Source organism: Scheffersomyces spartinae (assembly GCF_019049425.1).
Source record: "Scheffersomyces spartinae strain ARV_011 chromosome Unknown scaffold_8, whole genome shotgun sequence".
NCBI lineage: Eukaryota > Fungi > Ascomycota > Pichiomycetes > Serinales > Debaryomycetaceae > Lizanozyma > Lizanozyma spartinae.
The window spans coordinates 441,449-462,986 of NW_025065055.1; the positions used below are offsets into that span (position 1 = coordinate 441,449).

Sequence of the window (21,538 nt, forward strand, 5' to 3'; positions counted from 1 at the left end):
GCGGAGACGAAGCACAAGTCAAGGAAAGGGGCCATCTTAAGGCTTGCATTGTTTTAAACTTTTTACACTAGTAGCATAGATTGTGGATGCATACTTAAAGCCTGTCCTGTCTTTTTTGATAAGAGGTTGAGTTATCTATTGTGACACAATTAGTTTGATAGAAGGTGGGGAACAGAAGGACTCAATTCAATTTGTTGCAGTCATGCATTCATTTGAACAGGAAAAGTTTCCACTGCTATTACCCCAATTTATTGGTTCTACTATTGGTAAATTGTAGACTACAATCAAAAAAATTAGATCAATTAATTTGATTCCCTATGAATAAATAACTAGTGCAACGAATGTCCAACCACATCGCTGATAATGACAAAATACTTATACGTTGATATAAAACTGAATGCTTATATCACTTTATTATGGGGTTCATGTGGCATTCTTGAAGGAATAGCAGCACCATGTTCATAAGAATCATCTTCCAATTCGAACTCTGGACCCTCTGTAGAAATCGATGAAGTTGCAGCTGCTGCTGCAGTTGCTGCATCACTTGTAGCGGTCTCACTACCTTGTAATCCCATGGCAGTTTTTCTATTTTTGTTAGCAAGACGTTCAACCTCTACACCAGTCATAACCTTAACCCAATCAATGTCCAAGTTAAATGGACCATATTGCTTATCCAATAAGCCAATTCCAAATGTTTTAACTTCATTCTTGTTCAATTCACAGCCATCTTGAATTACACCCCAGTTGGTCATGACAAAGTCATTCAATGGGATCACTACAGTCTCCCACTCACCAGGAGTGTTCAAGAATAACCGATGTTGAAATAAATCAGTGATCAATGGAGTGTTAGCTTGAATGTTTACCAAATATTTCCGTCTATCACCTCTAACTCTCAAGACTAAGCTTGAAAATTGAGACCAATCCCAAAATCTGTCACCTACAAGCCAACTTTCCTTTTGATCTTTTGTTCTAAACATGGCATACCCTGAACGAGTAATTTCTGGGTTATCTTTAGGTAAGTCCAAGTTTAAATAACCAGTGAATCTTCCTGTTTGAGTTTCGGGAACATAGTCCACAGCAACTGTTGAATAGCCACCGATCTCTTGATCGCATCGTGTAATAATGTTGTCTAAAGATTCCTGAGGAAATCTTTTAAAGTCCAAGACTGTCAGCACAGCCCGCACCACAGTGTCTGTTTCTCCGCCTTTGAAAAAGCGGCTGAAGGTTGATTGTAATCCCAATGTTCTTAATGACATATTGTAGTAGTAGTAGTAGTAGTAGTAGTAGTAGTAGTAGTAGTAGTAGTAGTAGTAGTAGTAGTAGTAATAGTAGAAGTAGTATAAATTTAATTTAGTATTGTATTGGGTATAGCAATAACTTTAAAAAGTGAAGTGATAGTTTGTCAATTTTCAAATTTCTATTTGTTTGAACAGTTTATGGGGAGATTACAAGGGTATATATAGTTTGGTGCTGATCCTTTCACAGCCTTATAAAATTAGCCCATCTATTATGATAAAAAATTGTGCATTTGATTCCGGTCTCCGGGTCGTGTGAAACCGTACATACTACTAAATCATTCCCTTATTGACTACTTCTACTACCGTCTTTACTGTACAATACAGTATGTACCTACTTTATCTAACTCGTTCATAGTTTGTTATCTGGATCGGACAATGACCACCGGTGCGTCATCCTCAGCAAACTTAACATACCTTGCGGGCACAATAACCTCATTAAGAAACTCAGATTTCTCTACAGGTCGGAGTTGAAACTGGTGGGGTGCGCGGGGGTGACTCGGAGTTGATATTGTGGAGATAGAAACGTAGGTGAGTTTGATTGTAGTTACGGTAAGAATTAACCTCTACGCACACCGGGGTGGGGAGGCAACAATAAAGGGGCGAGTGATAAGCGTGATATATGATATATTATATGGGAACGTGAGGGTGCTACGAGGTGATTGTGTGAATAATTCTCTTCATTATCTACTTGCTTTAACAATTGGTAACCCTTACAGAAGAGGAGAGGAGACTTTTGATTCCCTTCTGTTCTTACTACTTGTGAGTAGAATGCCAGAGAATGGCTGTTCTTATTCAGTGGCAGCAGTTACTAAATAATTTTCTCATGCTGATCATTACTTGTAAGGATAACATAACCTGATTTACAGCAAGTTGTATGATTTTCGTATTGATGATTTTGCATCGGACTCTTCATTGTCATCTCCTATGGTTGTGTGTTTTCACCCAGTTAAGATTTTCCTAGTCGCTTAGTCCGGATAAGTCAACTCCGGGTAAAGTGCTTTTCCGTTCCTATGTTTTTATAGTGGGGTTGTAGGTGGGCTCACCAATCTTTTTGAAACATAGAGAAAGTCATCTTCACCTGATCCCGGAAAAAAGTCACGGAGAAGGCCCCATTTCTACCTAGAGTTCTGATTGGTTACTGATAGATGTCATTGTTACCTTTATTATCTAGTTTTACTTTGGCCTTTCTCAAGATGAGTGTCAAATTACCAAAACCAAAAAAGAGGTAGTTTTGCAAGAATAGGCACTACCATAAAAATATTCCGATACCGGGAGTCGAACCCGGGTCTGCTCGGTGAAAGCGAACCGTGCTAGCCGTTACACTATATCGGACCTTGATGTATAATTTCATGTACATTGAGTAGTCATGCTGCTAAGCTGTCACGTGAGTAAGGAATTATTTGAGTTTGAGTCATAATGGAAGTCAAGCTTATGCATTCCTAGTCTAGTAGGATTTGTAGCTGTCCAGTGTATAGCTTGTCTCTTTTGAGTATGAAGAACTTGACTTATTTTTATCGCTACTTTGTTCAAAGCTTTTTACGGGTAAAACATGGACATCTTTCGAGTTAAGCAGTTATTTTCACAACTGAAACAATATTCAACTTTATCAAGTTTCGGTCAAGCTTATTAACCAATATGTATGGCGAAATTATTTTTTGTAGCGTTAATTAAGCTGCTCTGTTTCTTTGGATTATTCCCATCTGAATAACCTAGTCAAGGTGACGTAATTTGTTAGATATTGTCTTCTACCTCAGTTGAGAAATTGAAACTACTGAGATTCAAAAAAGAAATTCCGATACCGGGAGTCGAACCCGGGTCTGCTCGGTGAAAGCGAACCGTGCTAGCCGTTACACTATATCGGACTTTGATGTATAATTAAAGTGCGGATACAAATATGCCATTTAGATGATATATCCAGAAGTGTTACTAGTCGTTTATTCTGCATGTAAACTATCACATCAAAGTCCGATATAGTGTAACGGCTAGCACGGTTCGCTTTCACCGAGCAGACCCGGGTTCGACTCCCGGTATCGGAATTTTATTTTTGCTTCTTTTTACTAGGTTATACTACATAAATATCATATAAAAAGAAATGAAATTTAATCCATGGAATGTTGGAGCTAAACAACTAAATAGAACGCTATGTATATCGTTGTGTTATCAATATGATAAATCAGTAGTAAGTGCTGGTTTGACATTTTCAGGAGCAAGACTAGCTAAATTACCAGGTGTGTAATAAGAACATATTAGATAGAACCCCCGCGTACCACAATCCTTATAAGCACATCCAAGCTGTGTTGTAGATATCCACATCATTTGAGTAAAGTGACCCGAAGTACCGAGATCATCAATACCATATTTGAAAGCGTGTCTTTCATTATACCAACTTCTAGCTCCCCTTGCGGGAGTTGAATATCCTGAAGATATGTTTTCCCCGTATGGACCTCCACTATGAACTAATGGAGCTCCACATGTGTAACGATCGGCGTAAGCTTGAGCGTAATCATAAAGAGTTTTGTTCCAGCTCAAGTCTGGAGCTTGATGAATATTTCTTCTGCGATTGTGATAGTCTAGAATCTCTTTAGCAAACGTGATATTCAAGTCTTTTGATAAGTACATATCAGCGTACACATCAGCAGTAACTTTTGGAATAGCCGTAGAAGTAGGTTTGGAGGGTTTTTTGCTGCTCTCTGACAGTTTAGATGTGATTGAAGCAATTGGAGCACTAGTTGTGCTGAAATCAAATGTAGAATCTCTAATAGTAGAATTGGAACTGATTAAACTCGTTCTTGCAGAACTGAATAAACTGGTTCTTGTAGAACTCAGCAAACTGGTTCTGGTAGAACTGGGCAAACTGGTTCTTGTAGAACTGGGCAAACTGGTTCTTGTAGAACCGGGCAAACTGGTATTTGCGTAACTGACTGAACTGGGTATAACTGTTCCGGTTTCACTGGTTGAGATAGCTGGCAGCAAGGTGATAGGTACTCCAACTGAATCAGTTTCAGTGACTTCTGTCAGGAATGATTCAACTACTTTGGAATAATAGCACTCATCACAGTCTTCGGTCATTGTATCCGTATTGGTAGAGGTATCGATGAGGGTATTGTCACAACCGTGGTATTCTGTTTTCGTGATGGTAATAACTGCGGTGTAACACGCATTACAACTTGCTTCTTCAGTAGGAACAGGGACAACCATATTATCACTGATTGTGATAGTTGTTTCAAGCGTGTTGATTATTTCAGAAACAAAGCAAGCATCACAGTGGTGTTTTTCAGTAACAGTTGTCATACAATCTGTAGTTATAGTCTTTGTTTCATCAATGACAACAGTAGAGGTGGTTGCAACTTCTCTGTAGTATTCAGTATGTGTTTCCACGAGTTTCACAACGGCAGTAGATCCGTAGCCTTCTCTAGAACGGCTTTTTCCATGTCTGGAATGTAATGGAACCGTTTCAGATAAAGTAACATTATTTCTAACATAGGCTGTAGTCGTTGTTTCATTAAGATGGATGGGGCTTGCATCAACAAGTGCAAAATTAACTAGCACAAATAAGCTAGCCCATAAGAAGGAGTGGAAGTTCATTCTAGGATTGTCGGTATCTATATGAACAAGTGAACGACGAAGCTAAGAGAATCTCACCAGAGCAAGATGTTGTATTAGTAGGGGAAGTTAGTGTACTATGTTGTAAATCTGCACCGGTTGCAAAAAGAACAAGAAATATGTAGCTTCAACACTAATCTACACTAGACTTGTTAAATATGTATATTTATATAAGTATATTAGTGGAGATAATTCGACAGAGAGATATGTATGTGCTTAAATATGCTAATGAAGTCTGTTGTTGGTACTGTTAGTAATATGGACTAGACTCTTTGGTTGTCTTTACTATTCCAACCAGGCTAACATTACATTGACTAGGCGTTGTTTTATTTAACCGGTTGTACATCCCGGATTCTGATTTGGGAGAGTTTTCGTTGTATCAGGTTGACATTTGCAACAATTTAAAGACTTGCAGTGATATGATGCAATGGGGAAGTGGGAGCGTGGGGAAATTAGTAGTGAATTTTCTTACGCGACATTGATAGCCAACTTCTTTAGTCCTAATATCAATAACAATAACAAGAATAATAACAATAACAATAACATTTAAAACGTTACTGTTCGCAGCATACGAGGTTTTTTGACGTGTGTCTCGTGTCAATTGCTCGTGTCCTGCTTTTTGGAATGTTCAGGTAAAAGGTTGGAACCACCTTACGGAATGATCTTGAAATAGTTCTAACATAGCTAAATGCATCATGAGACGTCAAGGGAAACGTTCAGAGAGTTTATGTTGTTACACTATTATCGCACTATTATTACGCTGTCATTGCACTATCCTTGTCACATTAGACTTGTGACTAAGTTTAGTAGTACTCGCACTGTTGCAATTTAAACAATAAGCACTCTTTAATAGCGTACTTCGATGGTTACCAATTGTTGGTTCTAGAAAAGTTTGATCTTTAGTCAGAGGGGTATCTCTACTTGTTTCAGAGCGACCCTTGTGTATCTAGCCTAAAGCAGCGATCGGAATGAACGCAAAACGATATTGTATTCTTCTTTTAATAAACAAACAAAGGGTTTTTCGGCAAACGAAAAGTTACCCGAGATCCTCAACTTACGAGTTTGTGAGCAATTAAGTGGTCTTTTCCTTCTTCTTAATAAGAAGTGGCTTTAGAATGTTCCTTTTATTGTATTGAACCCATGTAACGCACGAGCGACTCTTGTCATTACGCTCAATCCCGAAGTGACTTAAATGGACTGTACAAATCCTTTGTGTACAATTAGAGACGCGTTTCTATCAACCTTGGATAAGAAAGTATCAGTCTAAGTCATTTAATTTTCATAGAAACATTTGCTTCATAGTACTATTGTATCGTGTTATGGAATGCTCGTAGTTGTTGTACTTGGTGGGTACTCATGTAGTACTCGTTAATAGTAACATAAAAAAATAAAGAAGTAAGGAAGTATAGTGTGATGACTCCGGCGTGATTCGAACACGCGCATCTTACGATAACAGAACTTGAGTCTGCCGCCTTAGACCGCTCGGCCACAGAGCCCTTACTTGTAAAACAATCTGCATTGTGTTACTATGATTTAAAATAATTGTGCTATTTTTGCAACATTTGTTTTTATCACTACTTTTTGTAAACAAGAAATCCGTGATAGTTTAGTGGCTAGAATTACCGCTTGTCGCGTGGTAGACCGGGGTTCAATTCCCCGTCGCGGAGCATTTCTAATGCGCAAATGGTTTAGTGGTAAAATCCAACGTTGCCATCGTTGGGCCCCCGGTTCGATTCCGGGTTTGCGCATTTTTTTTTATTCCTTAAAGTTAACAGACCCTAACACCATTGGTTTATGAGTTTAAAGAGTAGGTTATCGGAGGGTTATAAAATGTATTGATATTTAAACATAGTTAAACAAAAGCAAGGACTTTGAGTATATTTATTTACTTGTTGTACTAGAGAATTTGTCCGATAAACCTTTTTGAAGTTAATTGTTCATATTTGTGGGAATTGTATAGTGTTAGAAAACAATTTTAGTGAATGAATTATAAAAGTTTATCATCCAACGATTCTTAGATATATTTAAATACTGAACGCTGGCTTAAATACGCTGGAATACTAAAGGATGAAAGGTGATCTTAGAAAAAAATGAAGGTGCTTATATATTGTTCAATGAGGTGAGATAAAAGATGCTTGAAACATGTCCCTTATTCCTTTAGTGTTAAAATTTCCATCTTTCGGCTGTAAAACAATTAGCCAGCTCATGTGACTACTTAAGAGTGCTTTTATTTTATTTTCATATATATCGTATGTTCATTGAATCTACCCAGAGCCATATAGCCCTATGGTATAAACCTTGAATACACATGGACGGTAGGCTCTGTCTATAATACTTTGCAAATATATAACATCCACAATTTTCGAACATGAGCATGCCTGGCTAGCTCAATCGGTAGAGCGTTTGACTCTTAGTCTTGTACAAGAGAAGCGATCAAAAGGTTGCGGGTTCGACCCCCGCGTCGGGCTAAGTTCCGAACTTCGTTCACCATGTATTTTTTTGACTTCAGGTTTCGTACCATTTTTTTAACGAACTACAATAAGACGTTTCGGTGAGTGCAACGGTAGGTGTTGATGTAGATGTCAGGTTGTAATTGTAATACCCCACAAAATAATCCAAATTGGGACAACGGTACGCCATAAACCGTCCTATGAAAAATATGGCAGCCCCACCGCGCGATGAACTCCGAGCTGACCGGCTCCGTAATTATCTCCATTACGGCATGCCATAGCCAATAAGATAAAGAAGAAAGGAAAGGAAAGAAAGACAAGAAAAAAAAGGTCTAAAGCTTAATAGTGGGAGTCGAACATACATAGTAAGCGGTGGTGCGGGAAGTTGAGTTGTGGTGTTAAGGGCAGATTTGTGGGGGTGAGTACAGTGAATAGGACATTTTTTTGATTCATGAGTAGTAGAGCCAGGTACCCGAACTATGCCAAGAAACAGAAGTTGGTTTTGTTGCATGGCTCGATAAATGGACTTAGTAGTAGTATTGGAACTAAGAACAGTTATAGTATTGAAGAAATGGACTGAAGGAAACATCTCCGAGCAAGCACCCCAGAATAAAGATAGAATAATACTGATGTCTTTTACGATACAGTTGATTGAAGTACATTCCATGAATGAATCTAATTGACTACTTCATTTTGTCTGCAGATTAGAAGAAAGATTCTGCGAATCATCACCGTCGTCACAATGGCGATGCTTTTACAACTGTTATAAATTAGTTTGAAGTTCAGACATTAATCAATTAATCAAGACTTCAAAAGTTGAGGCCCGGTGATTGTTGGGCCACTCTAGAGGCGGGGAACAGGAACAAAAAATGACCAAAGATGTGTGGTTTTGTTCAGACAGACACACCAGACACTTTGTAAGCGAAACCGTTAATAAAAATTGCGCTGGTACAAACATCTGACTTTTGTTTCCGTACCGCCGTCACTGGTGGTTCCACTAACCCTTGAACTCACAGATCGTGGCCCTTTGTAAACTCCGAAGAAGAGCTAAGGTCGCAACCCCTCTCCCTGTAGTTGGGTGGTACGCACACGCAGTTACTAACCCCCGCACAACAGTACTATTCACCGCGCTGTGAATGCAGATACGGGCTCAATGCGGCGGGCCCGCCAGACAGTCTGTGCGACTTAAGTGCATTCTTCATCAGTAAAGTGTAAGCGGCCAACAAGGAAGACGTTTGAGAATCAGACAATAATATATAGATGGCTATAAACTTAGAAAGTCCGATACCATAATATGACTATTTTAAAATATAACAGACAAGTAGTAGTAATCTGAAGTATATTTTACACGTATACAACATGTTTAAAGTCTTACAAGGGGAGTGAATCAATCGTGCTAAGGACAATGCATGTCACGTGACCACCATTATTTCCTTTCCTTTACCCCATAATATGTGTATTACACGACCAGATTTATTACCCCATAACTTCACCACAATCTTAAGCATGTACATTCAACGGCTTTGTTGCTGTCTGACAGACATAATTGGCCCAACTTAAACCCCAAACCCCAGACATTTAGTCCCCCCACTAAAAATATATAAAGGCACCCATGGCTCCCCATAATGTTTAAAGGTACTATAATTTGCTATCTCCATCTTTTTCCACTGTAAGCAAGCGCTAGCACCGTTTCTTATATCCAACGACATATATATATATATATTATAGTAATTAGGGTGTGTTGATCAGATCTTTAATCTTACTACTTATATAACGTATCCCAATGCCTGAACACTTGTCTATTGACCATGAAGCTCCATCGGAGCCTCCAAAGGGATTCCTTGAAAGAGCCACTGAAACCCCAAACATTGCAGATTTCGCAACCTATAAGAAATGGCACCAACAATCTGTTGAAGATCCCGCCACCTTCTTTGGTGAGAAGGCCAAGGAACTTTTGTCTTGGGACAGACCCTTTGACTTGGCCAGATACCCCGTTAAACCAGACACCGATTTCGATAACGGAGACATTCCTGCTTGGTTTGTGGGTGGTAAGTTGAACGCTTGTTACAACGCTGTTGACAGATGGGCCCACAAGAACCCCGACAAGCCAGCGCTTATCTATGAAGGTGATGAAGTTGACTCTGGAAGAATCATCACCTACGGGGAATTGTTGAAGGAAGTATCCAAGTTGGCTCAAGCTTTGACCAAGTTGGGTGTTAAGAAGGGCGACTCAGTTGCTGTCTACTTGCCAATGATCCCTGAAGCCATTGTCACCTTGTTGGCCATTGTTAGAATCGGTGCTCAACACAGTGTCATTTTCGCTGGGTTTTCCTCCACTTCTCTTAAGGATAGAATCTTAGATGCCGACTCTCGTATTGTCATTACTGCCGATGAGTCCAAGAGAGGTGGTAAGACTATTGAAACCAAAAAGATCGTTGATGATGCCTTGAAGGACTGTCCAAACGTTAGAAACGTCTTGGTGTTCCAAAGAACCGGTAACTCTCATGTTCCATTCAGCGCCGGTAGAGACTTGTGGTGGCATGAAGAATTGGTCAAATACGGACCTTATTCTCCTCCTGTCCCCGTTGACTCTGAAGACCCCTTGTTCCTCTTGTATACTTCTGGTTCAACCGGTAAGCCAAAGGGTGTCCAACACACTACTGCTGGTTACATGTTGGGGGCACTTTTGACTACCAAATATACCTTTGATGTTCATGAGAACGACATTATTTTCACTGCTGGTGACATTGGTTGGATTACTGGTCACACCTACTGTGTCTATGGACCTCTTTTGAACGGTGCCACTTCTGTGGTCTTTGAAGGGACTCCTGCTTATCCTAACTTCTCCAGATATTGGGAAATTGTCGACAAATATAAGGTCAACCAATTCTACGTGGCTCCAACCGCTTTAAGATTGTTAAAGAGAGCCGGGACAAAGTTTGTTGAGAATTTCGACTTGTCTTCTTTAAGAGTCTTGGGTTCTGTTGGTGAACCAATTGCTGCTGAAGTCTGGCATTGGTACAACGACAATATCGGTAGAGGTCAAGCCCATATTGTTGATACTTATTGGCAAACTGAGTCTGGGTCTCATTTGATCACACCATTGGCTGGTGTTACTCCCACCAAGCCTGGGTCGGCCTCTTTACCATTTTTTGGTATTGATGCTAAGATCTTGGATCCAGTTAGTGGTGAAGAATTGGAAGATGACTCTGAAGGTGTTTTGGCCATTAAGAACGCCTGGCCTTCGATCACCAGAGGTATCTACGGGGACTACGCCAGATACATTGATACATACTTGAAGCCATACCCTGGTTACTACTTTTCGGGTGATGGTGCTGCAAGAGATAAGAACGGATTCATTTGGATCTTGGGAAGAGTCGATGATGTCGTCAACGTTTCCGGTCACAGGTTGTCGACTGCTGAGATCGAGGCTGCTTTGATTGAACATGAATTGGTTGGAGAATCTGCCGTTGTAGGTTACGCCGATGAGTTGACTGGTCAAGCAGTGGCTGCTTACGTTTCATTAAAGTCCAAGGAAGGAATTGAAGACATTGAAGCCGTCAAGAAGGAATTGATCTTGACTGTCAGAAAGGAAATCGGTCCATTCGCTGCCCCCAAGTTGATCTTGTTGGTTGATGACTTACCAAAGACCAGATCCGGTAAGATCATGAGAAGAATCTTGAGAAAGGTTTTGGCAGGTGAAGAAGACCAATTGGGTGACACTTCTACTTTGGCCAATCCCGGGGTTGTTCCTCACGTGATCGATGTTGTCAAGAGTGCTTCTAAATAAGAGCGACATTATTACCATAATTATTACGACTTATTTATTATTATATTACTATTTATTATTGTTTACTTATGTCTGAATGTCTCTCTCTCTTTTGTACGTTGGTTTTGTATCTCTTGGAAAAGTGTTTGAGCTTGAGGCTTGGATGAAACGGTTTGAGGAACCAACCCATTCTTGACCAAATATTCTTCGGTTGTCGGTCCAATGGAAGCAATTCTATAATCTACACCTTTATAATTTTGCAAATATTCAACTATCAGTTCAGTACCTTGAGGACTAAAGAATACTACCCATTTTATACCCTCACTTTGTTGAACATCATCCACCCATGAGTTGAACAGACTAATAATGTCGTGTCTGTTCTCTGTTTTATAAATCACCTTCTCAACCAATGGGATCCCCGCCAGTGCCAATTTGACAGGTATAATGTCTCTTCTTGTCTCACCAGTGAAAAATACAAGTTGACCAATTCCATCGGCAATAATAATATCGGCCAATTTTGATCCGTTACCGGCATTTTCTCCTCCACGAACTTGCCCGAAACCGGCATCTTCAAGTACTTTGCTGGTAGCTGGACCCACAGTGTATACTATTTGGTTCTGTTTGATGGAATCTACAACAGATGTTGGTAACTCTTCTAGAAGCTGTACTAGGATCTCCACAGCTCGTTGTGACGTAATAATTATCGCTTCTGTCGTAAGAAACTCGGAGCTTAATAAGTACTTGATAGTGTCCGATTTATTAGTGTGAGTGTGTGTTAATAGTGGTAGGAATGTCGTACTATACTCCGACCTAAAAGCTTCAAAATACGGGTCCACAGGAACAGTCTTATTCTTTAGAAGAAGAACATGGTTCATATTATTAACGCTACTCTAAAGAGCATACATATTACCTTAACTTTGGTGTGCCAGATTTTTGCTTATACGAAATATAATTGGTATCCACACTACTTTGGTGATGTCAAACAAATTACATTATTGAGTATACATAGAAATATTAAAGCAGAAAAATAAATAAATAAGTCCCAGGATCCCCCACGGACCTTCCCCCAATTATCAGGCAGTAACACCATCATTATCAAAAATACGGGCAATGCGCTCGTTCCCAACCAACAAGTTCCCCAACAGCATTCTGATCTGTTGTTTGATACTCTCAATGGTCTTGAACTTGTAGTCAAAAACAGACATCAACAAAAAGATACCCACAACTAAAACTAATGTAGGGAACCAGAAGAACAACAACATCTTGTCGTTCTCAACAGTCTTTCTTGGTCTGTTAATATACGACATCACCATGTCTTCGCTGGAATCAGATGAGATCACTTCCTCATCGCTATTGGTGGTGACAACGTCTGCAGAAGACCCCACGTTCGTAGTGGAGGCCACTGCTGCTGGTGCTGCTGAAGTAGCAGTTTGAGCATTCAATTCTCGCTCAACAAAGGTCTTGGGCTTAGATTGCATTGTGTGTGGACCAAACGGGAAAAGATCATCGTACGAAGGTAACGATTCCTCCATGTTGGTAGTGGTTGTAGTAGAGGCCGAGGTTCCTTCTTCTTCTTTACTTAAGAATCTGCTAACCTTAGACCATATGCCACCTCCGGCAATCAACGTGCCCGGTACGATGGTCGAGGTCGAGCTGGCAGACATATTATCTTCTTCAACTGCTTCACTGGTGGTAGATGGTGCCTCCACCGGAGCTACCACCGGCTGGCTAGCAATGATGTTTTCTTCTTCGTATTCATCATCATAGTCACTGTAATCGTCTTCCAGGTATACAATGTCGCTTTCTTCCTCGGTGAATTCCAGATAGTCAAATTCATTGTTACAAGCATCTTCATCGTCTGCAAATCCAAGCTCTTCCTCATCGTCTTCATCCTGTTGATCGCTTCCCTCCACTACATTCTCCAAAAGCTGGCTTCTGAATCTATTCAGCTTATTCTTGGTCGTAGCATTGGTGATCGAGCCTCCTTTATTCTTATTCACACTTTGGGACGAGGTGGTAGTCTCTTCTTCCTTGACCATTCTTGAAATATGACGGCCGATTCCCATGGTGAATAACGAGTTCAATGATTCCATACTGACAGACTTCGAAAGTGATCCAGACTTATCATCCAGGGTTGCATCTGCAGAACCAACGGAATTGAACATATCCAAGACATTCATGTCACAATAATCCTTCATGTATTTCTGGTTGGACAATTTGGTGTTCCATTTCGACTTGCACTCCAAGAAGATGGTCATAAGGGACCGGTATCCACACATAGAAGCCAAAAATAAAGGCGTGATACCTTGAGTGTCCCTGACATCAACCTTACATCCATGGGAGATCAAAAACCTAACCAATAACCCGTAGTTCTTCAATGTAGCCAAATGTAACAACGTTTGACCTTCATCATTGCACAATTGCCAGTTGGGGATGATGATTGGACAGTTCGGCAAATCAACCAATGAAAGAAAGTCAATCAAGATTTCTTCAGTGGCCATATCTGATTTGGTCAATGTTTCAACGGCCCTACTGGCATTAACAAACCATTCTCGGTCGCTGTCAGTTGCCGTTTTATAGGAGGAGTTGGTTCTGGTATTAGTAGTTGATGAGCCTTCATTACCTCCATTATTTCCTCCTCCAGTGTTGTCGGAGTTGACAATTCTTCGAGCAATGTTTTTAGCATCCTCCAATTTACCATTCATCTTCAAGCCCACAATCTGTAATGCCAACTCGATCAATTGACGGTCCGTGTCGTCATTATACGTAAAGATTTGTTGATGTTGAATACCAGATGATTGAGCAAAGGACGACCCGACAGACGTACCCATGCTTCCACTTCGAGGTGAGTTAACCAGATTATTTATAGTACTATTGTCTTCCAGTGGGTTATCAAAGGTTACTAAAACCTGGCCAGGTTGATTGGCAGGAGGAAGGTAAGTGACTATGGTAGTCTCGGACCAACAATGGGTTGCAAGAGCAAGATTCGGACCAAATTTCACTTGAAGACCAGGCTTAAAGTTGAACCCAAGAAGAGTAACTTCAATACCACCTCTGATTGGACCTTGAGCGGGGATTATCTTCTGAATAGATGGAACCAATGGGTTACTACCATAAGACTGAGCAAACGGAGATCCATTGATCAACGATGAAGGCTGCAGATGTATTTGAGGTTGAGGTTGAGAGGGCATAGTAGCACCAACTGCGTGAACATGACTGCTGGCCCCATTTGGTTTGGCCATGAATGAACTATTGGTGACAGAAGTATTGGTATCACTGTTACTAACCGGAGAAAAGCCATTGGTACTTCCATTATACATTGGGTTGGTCGATTCATTCAACGAATCATCAACAGAAAGCTTCTTTCGCTTTCTAGAAGCAGAAGCAGTGCTGCTTGTTGTTCCATTCAGCATGCCCGGGTTAGTGGAAGAACCCAAGTTTGAGTTCCAAGCGTTGGCAATGTTAGTCTTAGCCGCATTGATAGAATGGTTCAACGATGAAAAGAGTCCTGGAACGGAAGAATGGTCTGTATTTGTGGTCGTATGAGGATCTGAAGCTGATTCGTCAATGGAATTAGGTGATATGGGTTGCATCATTTGCCCTGACAGGAACAATAAACTTTCATCGCCGTTCGTTTTGGTTATGATAAGGTCATTATTTGTTTGATTGAATCGACTGCTGCTGACATCGGAGAAAGAATTGGAGTGGTTCAAAGCCTGCAAGTTTGAAGTCGAACCCAAAGTTGATCCGGGTAACGAGTTGTTGATCGATGGCGTACTGGTAGGCATGGAAAGATTCTTCTTTCTATCCATAATCATAATGGATGAAGATAGTTGTTTAGCCACCACTTCTCCCTCGTAGTTCTTGATGATGAAGAGTAATTTGAAGCCCTCAGATTCCTTATGATGTCGACAGTAGCAAATGATTCTAACGGATAATTCAAGGGACTTGGATAAGTCCGTGTTAAGTCCGTTGGGAGGAGGGAAAGAAACAAGCTCCTTACAGTTGAAAATGACGGCTTTCTTCATCATCTTATCGTTTGCCCAAGAGTTTGGATTATTCTTCATAACTCCGCCTGCTGAAGTTGAAGCTGAAGCCGAGGCCGAAGCCGGGACCGGTTCCTGCTTGATTTCAAATTCCTCCACTTCTCCTTGTCCGTTATTCATCTTCCGTCTGGAAGCACGTTTCTGTTCTCTCTTGATACATCGGGAACAGATCCCACAAGACACCTTGAGATCGGAAGTAAGAACATAGGCGTCCAAGTAGAGCATGGACTTCTTCAACTTCTCACTGAGTCCCTCAAGGGAATCAGCAAGACAAAACTTATTCTTATAGATCAAATCTTGTGGTACGTGTAACAAAATTTGTGGAGGAGGAGGCAGTAAATGGAATTTCAATTTGATCTGAGTTTCAACTCTGGAAAAGGAAGGTAACAGCGATAATTCCAATGTATAAGGTAATTTGCTCATGGCTTCAGGTGAAAAGTCCAAATATGACTTGTCTAAAACTTGTAAAGTATCAGGACACGGATTCATATTCTGATTGCCGAATTTGACTTTGGAGAACTCTTCTCTCACCACATCATAGTCGGAAAGCACAGAGTTGGTGGGGAAGAACGGTTTGGGTACAGGTACCACTGAAGGGGAGTTATCATCTTCATTGTCATCGTCCATAGTGGGCATGTTTAGATCTTCCATAGTGAAGTTAACGTCGGGAATAGGAGCAGGACTAGACAATTCTTGTTTTAAATCAGATTGTTGTTGATGTTGATGTTGCTGCATTGAAGGGTCTTGCTCTGTTGCGGAAGGATTATCAAATGAATACACATAGGCATTGGAATCATCATCGAGTTCGTACGATGCTATATGGTGATTCAGCTGCAGCAGAATCAGCAGTAGCAGTTGCAGCTTCAGCAGTTTGTGCAGTTGTGTAGGCAACGGATCCAACGCGTGGAACTGTTGTAAAAGCATGTCATCAGTCGCAGCAAACATACTGGCATCTACATCTTCCAATTTGGTGTTAAGAAGCGAGGAAGACACCCCGTTATTATTATGGTGATGATGTGAGATGGCCGTAGCACCAGTAGTGCCACCAGCTGGGGGACTGGGGGCAGTAGGCGTGTTTGATGTAAGGGAATCATATACTCTTTGGTCTAAGAACTCATCAAGGATGTCTGTATCACCAGTAAACAACATGTCTGTAGTCGAGTTTGAAGTCTTGATGTGCTCATCACCGGGTTGGGTTTGTATAGCTGAAGTCATGATATGAGCGTCTCAACAAAGAGCAACAGCGGTGTACGGTAATGTAATGTACTGTACTGTACTGTACTGTACTGTAATGTAATGTAAACGAAGAGATCAAATGTAACGTATCGTATGGCACGGGACAGGACGGAGTTAACACCAACACGATGATAGGACCTGTTGACGACTATTTAAAATATGACAAGTATTCTTTCCACACGTTGTTGATGAATTTTAGTGGCGACGTTTGTATGGAATGAAAAGCTTATGTAAGTTACGTTGAGTTAAGTAAGTTGACCTGTATCAGGGGTTGCCCTTCAATTTTTTGCTTTTTTCCAGAGTGTCTCACCCCAACGGAAAAATTGTTGATCTACCATACACGTATAAGGGGGGCTATAAACAGAGGTAACAAAAGTCTAGAAGGTCAATAAAGTGTAATGTATTGTGGTGCGATATGTATGGAAGTACGATGTGAACGTAAATACATGCATATATGTATGCCATAATCTACGGAGGTGTAATTTGCACGTATATGTAATATGTAAAATGCGGCATAGCTACAGCTAGTAGTATATTCTCTTGCGGTATACTATATACTAATCGTAGCTACAACTGTTAATTTCTACACCACCTACTAATAATTTTGATAACCTACTGTGGTTGTGGTTGTCAATTGATATAGTGGTAACTCCGCCAATACCAATAATTATTTATTGCATTGCAGCAACTTCTCCACCTGGTACCTGCATACACTTTTGTTGGGCAGCCAGAACGTGACTTGCTTTTTGAATGTCTGTCATGTTAGTTGCATAGTATGATGCGTCAGACCAAATATGCAATAGAACATCGCTCAAGACACAGGGATTCTGCTCTAGTCACCTTTGGTAGGTATTCGAGGGTACTCCACTAATTTAATACTGAAAGCTATAATGAGTTCGTAGTAATTCTGTCAATGTTTAGTGATCTAGACCAAAAGTTTCTGTGCCAGTTCCATTCCATCGATATATCTATCTGACGCTGCGGTAGAGTATCACGTCTAACCCCCAGATTAATTTCCATTCCAGAAAACATATCATTATCCACCAGTCATTCACTAGCCTACGGAAGAATATCACATGAAATACGCAGCAACAGGACCCTTTCGTAGTGGTTGACAGAGTAGGATTCTTCTGTCTGAACACGCACAGTAGCACTTATGCATATCACTTGTTTACAACGTCAACTGTACTGATGACTGAAGTTTCTCCTAAAAACCCCATAGCAATAGGTAAATCCTCCTCGTAACCGATTACCATACACTTTCTATTGCAAAGTATCATTACTGTGCAGCTTCTATGCTTGACAGCTACATATACCGGTACACACACGACCATTTTCATCACTTTTCAGTGGCCATTTTCGTCGACCATAATAGTGACAATTCTTCTTCCTCTTCTTCTTCTTCTTCTTACTTCACGAATCCAAAATGCCAAAGAACACATTATATGTTACCGGGTTTTCTCGGGAGTCTAAGGCCGCTGACTTGGCTCCAGACTTTGAGAAGTACGTATCCAAGTTTTAAATTTTATATCTGTTGATTCATTCGACAATTCTGTTGATAGTTTCTGTTTCTATGTCTCTCTTTATACTCTTTGAACACTTCTCTATTGTATAGATAAAGTTGCTTATTGTTGGTGCTGTTGAGAATAACCACTCACTATGAGATTGAGATTTGACCTTGTTATGTCCTTGTCACATCCTCCTCCTCCTTGCTTCCCATAAGTGATCAAAGATCGTTCACAGTCTTCTTTCCAATACTTTCCGATACTTTCCTTTTACCCTTTTACCCTTTTATCCTTTTATCCTTTTATCCCTATATCCTTTTATCCTATCCTTCTATCCGTATCCCCATTATTTCGAATCGAATCTAACAGATTATATATATAATTTTTCCCACTCAGAATTGCTAACATCCTTAGATACGGAGAATTGATCCGTTTAGATATTCCTCCTCCAAGAACTGATGATGGTGAAAAATACGCCTTTGTCGAATATAGAAACCCAGAAGATTGTGAACGGGCTTTGGAACTCGATGGGAAGAATTTGCCTTATGCCTTGAAAGATGGTCTTGTGGTTCAATTGGCTCGTTCGGATCCTTATTCCATGAGAAGAGGTGGTTTCAGAGGTAGAGGTGGCTACAGAGGTGGCTACGGAGGTGGATATCCTCCTAGAGGTGGTTATGCTGGTGGCTATGGTGGTGGCTATGGTGGTGGCCCTGGGTATCCTCCTCGTGGTGGATATGGCTATGCCCCTCGTGGTGGCTACGGATATGCTCCTCGTGGTGGATATGGATACGCTCCACGTGGTGGATATAATGGCTACAATGGTGGTGGATATGGTGGCCGTGGTGGCCGTGGTGGATATGGTGAAGGTTCGCCATATGGTGGCAGTGACAGGGAGTATCGTTCCCATAGGGGTGGCCCAATGAGAGATCAAGGAGGGTATGATAGCAGGTCTGAACGAATGGAAGGTGGAGATATACATGATGGTCCAATTAATGAAGGAGGTAATCGTCAACATGATTCCGGGATTAGAGGTTCAGATGAGGGCAATAGTAACCATAATAACAATGATAGTAATAACAATAGTGGAGGAGAGAATAAACCCCATCATCGTGAAGAAAGAAGATATTCCAGATCTCCAAGCAGATCACCAAGAAGAGACAGATCCAGATCACCTGAGAGATACGATAATTACTAAAAGAGATCCGATCCCCTCACTAACAAATTTAACAAATAATACTAATACTAATACAAATACTAATAAAAAATACTAATACATTAATAAGCAAAGGCCCCTACATTACCATATCGATAAGTTGAGCCGTTCAATGCTTGTAAGGACCAATTTGAAAGTAAACTATTTTGACGATTGGAGTTTCTTATGCTTACTTCATGCAAAGTTAACATAACAGCAGTTAAGACTAATGTATCAGTATCAACAGATTTGGAACTTGATAACGATTCTTGAAAGGGTTGGGCACTAGTTGAACGATTATTGTTAAGTTCTTGATAAGTTTCTATTTTTCCGATCTCGGTATATTTCTTTGGTATGATCCTAAAGTTATCCTCTTCCACATCATATATCATGACGTCTTTAAAGATTCCAAACGTTGGTAGCTTATTAGCAACCAAAGAAGAGCTAGTGTGGCTTGTGGCAGACAAATAGTCTAGATAAATGAGTCCATTACTGGCACCAGGATACGGATTATCCATTCCTTCAACTCTTTTATCCACCGGATTAATTGCAATACCGGAATTACTATTCTCCGATATGCTTGAAGATCTTTTCCGCTTAATTAAAGATTTCAAATCAAACTCTTGCTTTTTGTTGATGATCTCGTCTACTAACGAAGGACTATCTGGATCAACAATCATGAGCTTCAACGTCGGATTGTAATTGACCAAATATCCAGTTACAATGGGAGTCCCATACACTCTAAAGCGAGTATTCTTGTAGAGGAAATCAGCAAACGGCTTGAAGTTGTGCTGGAACACCAACACCGAAAACAGTGGCTCGTTCTCAGGATTGAATTGAAGGATATAACGTCGACAGTGTTGGAAGTACTTGACATGCACCGTACAATAATCGTAAGTCTCATAGTCATTGTCTTGCAGTGAAACAGGAGATTCACTCTCGGACTTACGACCACCCAGATCACTGTGTCTCCGTCTTGAACTTTCGGTTACTTGGGCATTGGCTTTATGGTCTTTGGAAATGGCGGTTTGAGTGTTTATGTCCATATCATCGTCTGCGTACAATGCACCTTCATCAACCACCACCTTCTGTCCATATACAGGTGGAAGGGGAACCTCTCGGAATCTTTTGAACACCACAAAGGGTGCGTTTTTCCGGAACGAAGACAAATATGGCACTTGGACTTTGAAAAGTGGTAACCCATATCCCAGAGCTTTGTAATCAGGTCCAATGATATGTTGTCTTAAGTCCGGTATTAACCCGGAGTCCGATGAAGGTAAGTTTTGCAAAGGAAACCGTTTATAACTTTGAGTTGCAGGGTCATAGAATACAGAAGACGTTTTCTTATCTTGTTTGATGTTCATTCTTAACTGTTTGAATTGCTTAAAGGAATCACCATCGACGAATACAAATGCATTATGTTTCAAGAACTCATTGGCAATAATCAAGACTCTTTTATTATTATAACGTGAAGTAGATCTTCCCATAATAGTCATAGACGTAGGACCTGATGATGGCGGTGACGGTGAAGACGATGATGATGAGGCAACCGAAATGGCCGTATTGTGAATCGAACCGATGACAGTAGAAATGTCGTCGTCATCAACATCAGAATCAGCCATAGCATATTCCCGAGCTGCTCTTGCCGCTCGAGAGAGCATTTCCTGTCGTGCTGGCGAAGCACTCTCTATTTCCGGATCATCGTTATCAGGGAACTGAGCTGGTGCAAGGTTTCGACCATTCCCAGTAGCTGCGTTTACGGCATTTCGATGTGCTAATCTCCATTGCCTAAAGAGGAAGGGAACATAGAGAGTAAAATTCTCGTTGTAAGTTTCTTGAAGTTCCATTTGGGATTGTCTTGTATGGAACAATGTCTTGGTGTCTGAAAGAGCTACCGATCGTGCATCTGAAGACGAAGACGACGATGATGGCGTCGGCCACTCAGATTCAATTTCAGACAGTGTCGTCGTATTATTTTCCTCTGCGTTACGGAATACACCATTGACAGTCGAGGATGATGATGGCTTCTGACGTGGAACATGATCTCGTGATAGTCTTGCTCCAGCTATACTGAAACGTCTTCTTACATTATTACTTGATGGTGGTGGTTCAAGGGAATCGGTGGGGAGTGACAGTCTTCTGGCGTATGAAGGATTGAACCGTGTTGGAGTGGATCTAGAATTGTGGCCATTAGCACTCGGGCCGGGATCGGGGTCGTTGTTACTGGCACTCTTTCTTCTAAAGATTTTCATTAGACATAGATTAGATCAGTATGAGGAGTATATGCCATGGATCGTCAGTAACAGCACGGGAATGGACAACAATATAGCAAATCAATATGAAAGAGATACTCCAAAGAATATTACCAGCATACAGTCAGCCTTAGACGGCACACAACTAATTTGACGAGTATGGTGACATAACAAGGAGTTGGAGCTT

At 40.7% G+C, this 21,538-nt stretch overlaps 7 protein-coding genes and 7 non-coding genes across 14 annotated transcripts; 6 read left to right on the forward strand and 8 right to left on the reverse strand.

Annotated features, from left to right (window-relative positions):
• Window positions 1-401: 401 nt before the first annotated feature.
• KQ657_004976 (uncharacterized protein) lies at window positions 402-1,256 on the reverse strand (the record flags this gene model as incomplete). The annotated part of the gene is made up of 1 exon (XM_043195630.1): window positions 402-1,256. One exon carries the CDS (start codon window positions 1,254-1,256, stop codon window positions 402-404), a length of 855 nt encoding a protein of 284 aa, XP_043049803.1.
• Window positions 1,257-2,558: 1,302 nt separating this feature from the next.
• KQ657_004977 lies at window positions 2,559-2,630 on the reverse strand. The gene has a single exon. It is a non-coding gene; the product is annotated as a tRNA-Glu (tRNA).
• A 458-nt stretch (window positions 2,631-3,088) lies between these two features.
• Window positions 3,089-3,160, reverse strand: KQ657_004978. Its single transcript has one exon. It is a non-coding gene; the product is annotated as a tRNA-Glu (tRNA).
• A 102-nt stretch (window positions 3,161-3,262) lies between these two features.
• Window positions 3,263-3,334, forward strand: KQ657_004979. Its single transcript has one exon. It is a non-coding gene; the product is annotated as a tRNA-Glu (tRNA).
• A 124-nt stretch (window positions 3,335-3,458) lies between these two features.
• On the reverse strand, window positions 3,459-4,883 carry KQ657_004980 (uncharacterized protein; the record flags this gene model as incomplete). The annotated part of the gene is made up of 2 exons (XM_043195631.1): window positions 3,459-3,510; window positions 3,556-4,883. 2 exons carry the CDS (start codon window positions 4,881-4,883, stop codon window positions 3,459-3,461), a joined length of 1,380 nt encoding a protein of 459 aa, XP_043049804.1.
• Window positions 4,884-6,315: 1,432 nt separating this feature from the next.
• Window positions 6,316-6,397, reverse strand: KQ657_004981. Its single transcript has one exon. It is a non-coding gene; the product is annotated as a tRNA-Leu (tRNA).
• A 99-nt stretch (window positions 6,398-6,496) lies between these two features.
• KQ657_004982 lies at window positions 6,497-6,568 on the forward strand. The gene has a single exon. It is a non-coding gene; the product is annotated as a tRNA-Asp (tRNA).
• Window positions 6,569-6,578: 10 nt separating this feature from the next.
• KQ657_004983 lies at window positions 6,579-6,649 on the forward strand. The gene has a single exon. It is a non-coding gene; the product is annotated as a tRNA-Gly (tRNA).
• A 628-nt stretch (window positions 6,650-7,277) lies between these two features.
• KQ657_004984 lies at window positions 7,278-7,369 on the forward strand. Its single transcript has one exon. It is a non-coding gene; the product is annotated as a tRNA-Lys (tRNA).
• A 1,765-nt stretch (window positions 7,370-9,134) lies between these two features.
• Window positions 9,135-11,141, forward strand: ACS1 (acetate--CoA ligase 1; the record flags this gene model as incomplete). The annotated part of the gene is made up of 1 exon (XM_043195632.1): window positions 9,135-11,141. One exon carries the CDS (start codon window positions 9,135-9,137, stop codon window positions 11,139-11,141), a length of 2,007 nt encoding a protein of 668 aa, XP_043049805.1.
• A 62-nt stretch (window positions 11,142-11,203) lies between these two features.
• On the reverse strand, window positions 11,204-11,995 carry HEM4 (uroporphyrinogen-III synthase; the record flags this gene model as incomplete). The annotated part of the gene is made up of 1 exon (XM_043195633.1): window positions 11,204-11,995. The coding sequence occupies one exon, from the start codon at window positions 11,993-11,995 to the stop codon at window positions 11,204-11,206; it is 792 nt and encodes a 263-aa protein (XP_043049806.1).
• A 198-nt stretch (window positions 11,996-12,193) lies between these two features.
• SPT23 (Spt23p) lies at window positions 12,194-16,381 on the reverse strand (the record flags this gene model as incomplete). Its single annotated transcript, XM_043195634.1, has 1 exon — window positions 12,194-16,381. The coding sequence occupies one exon, from the start codon at window positions 16,379-16,381 to the stop codon at window positions 12,194-12,196; it is 4,188 nt and encodes a 1,395-aa protein (XP_043049807.1).
• Window positions 16,382-17,828: 1,447 nt separating this feature from the next.
• SLR1 (Slr1p) lies at window positions 17,829-19,102 on the forward strand (the record flags this gene model as incomplete). Its single annotated transcript, XM_043195635.1, has 2 exons — window positions 17,829-17,905; window positions 18,304-19,102. 2 exons carry the CDS (start codon window positions 17,829-17,831, stop codon window positions 19,100-19,102), a joined length of 876 nt encoding a protein of 291 aa, XP_043049808.1.
• Window positions 19,103-19,182: 80 nt separating this feature from the next.
• KQ657_004989 (uncharacterized protein) lies at window positions 19,183-20,946 on the reverse strand (the record flags this gene model as incomplete). Its single annotated transcript, XM_043195636.1, has 1 exon — window positions 19,183-20,946. The coding sequence occupies one exon, from the start codon at window positions 20,944-20,946 to the stop codon at window positions 19,183-19,185; it is 1,764 nt and encodes a 587-aa protein (XP_043049809.1).
• Between the last annotated feature and the right edge of the window lie 592 nt (window positions 20,947-21,538).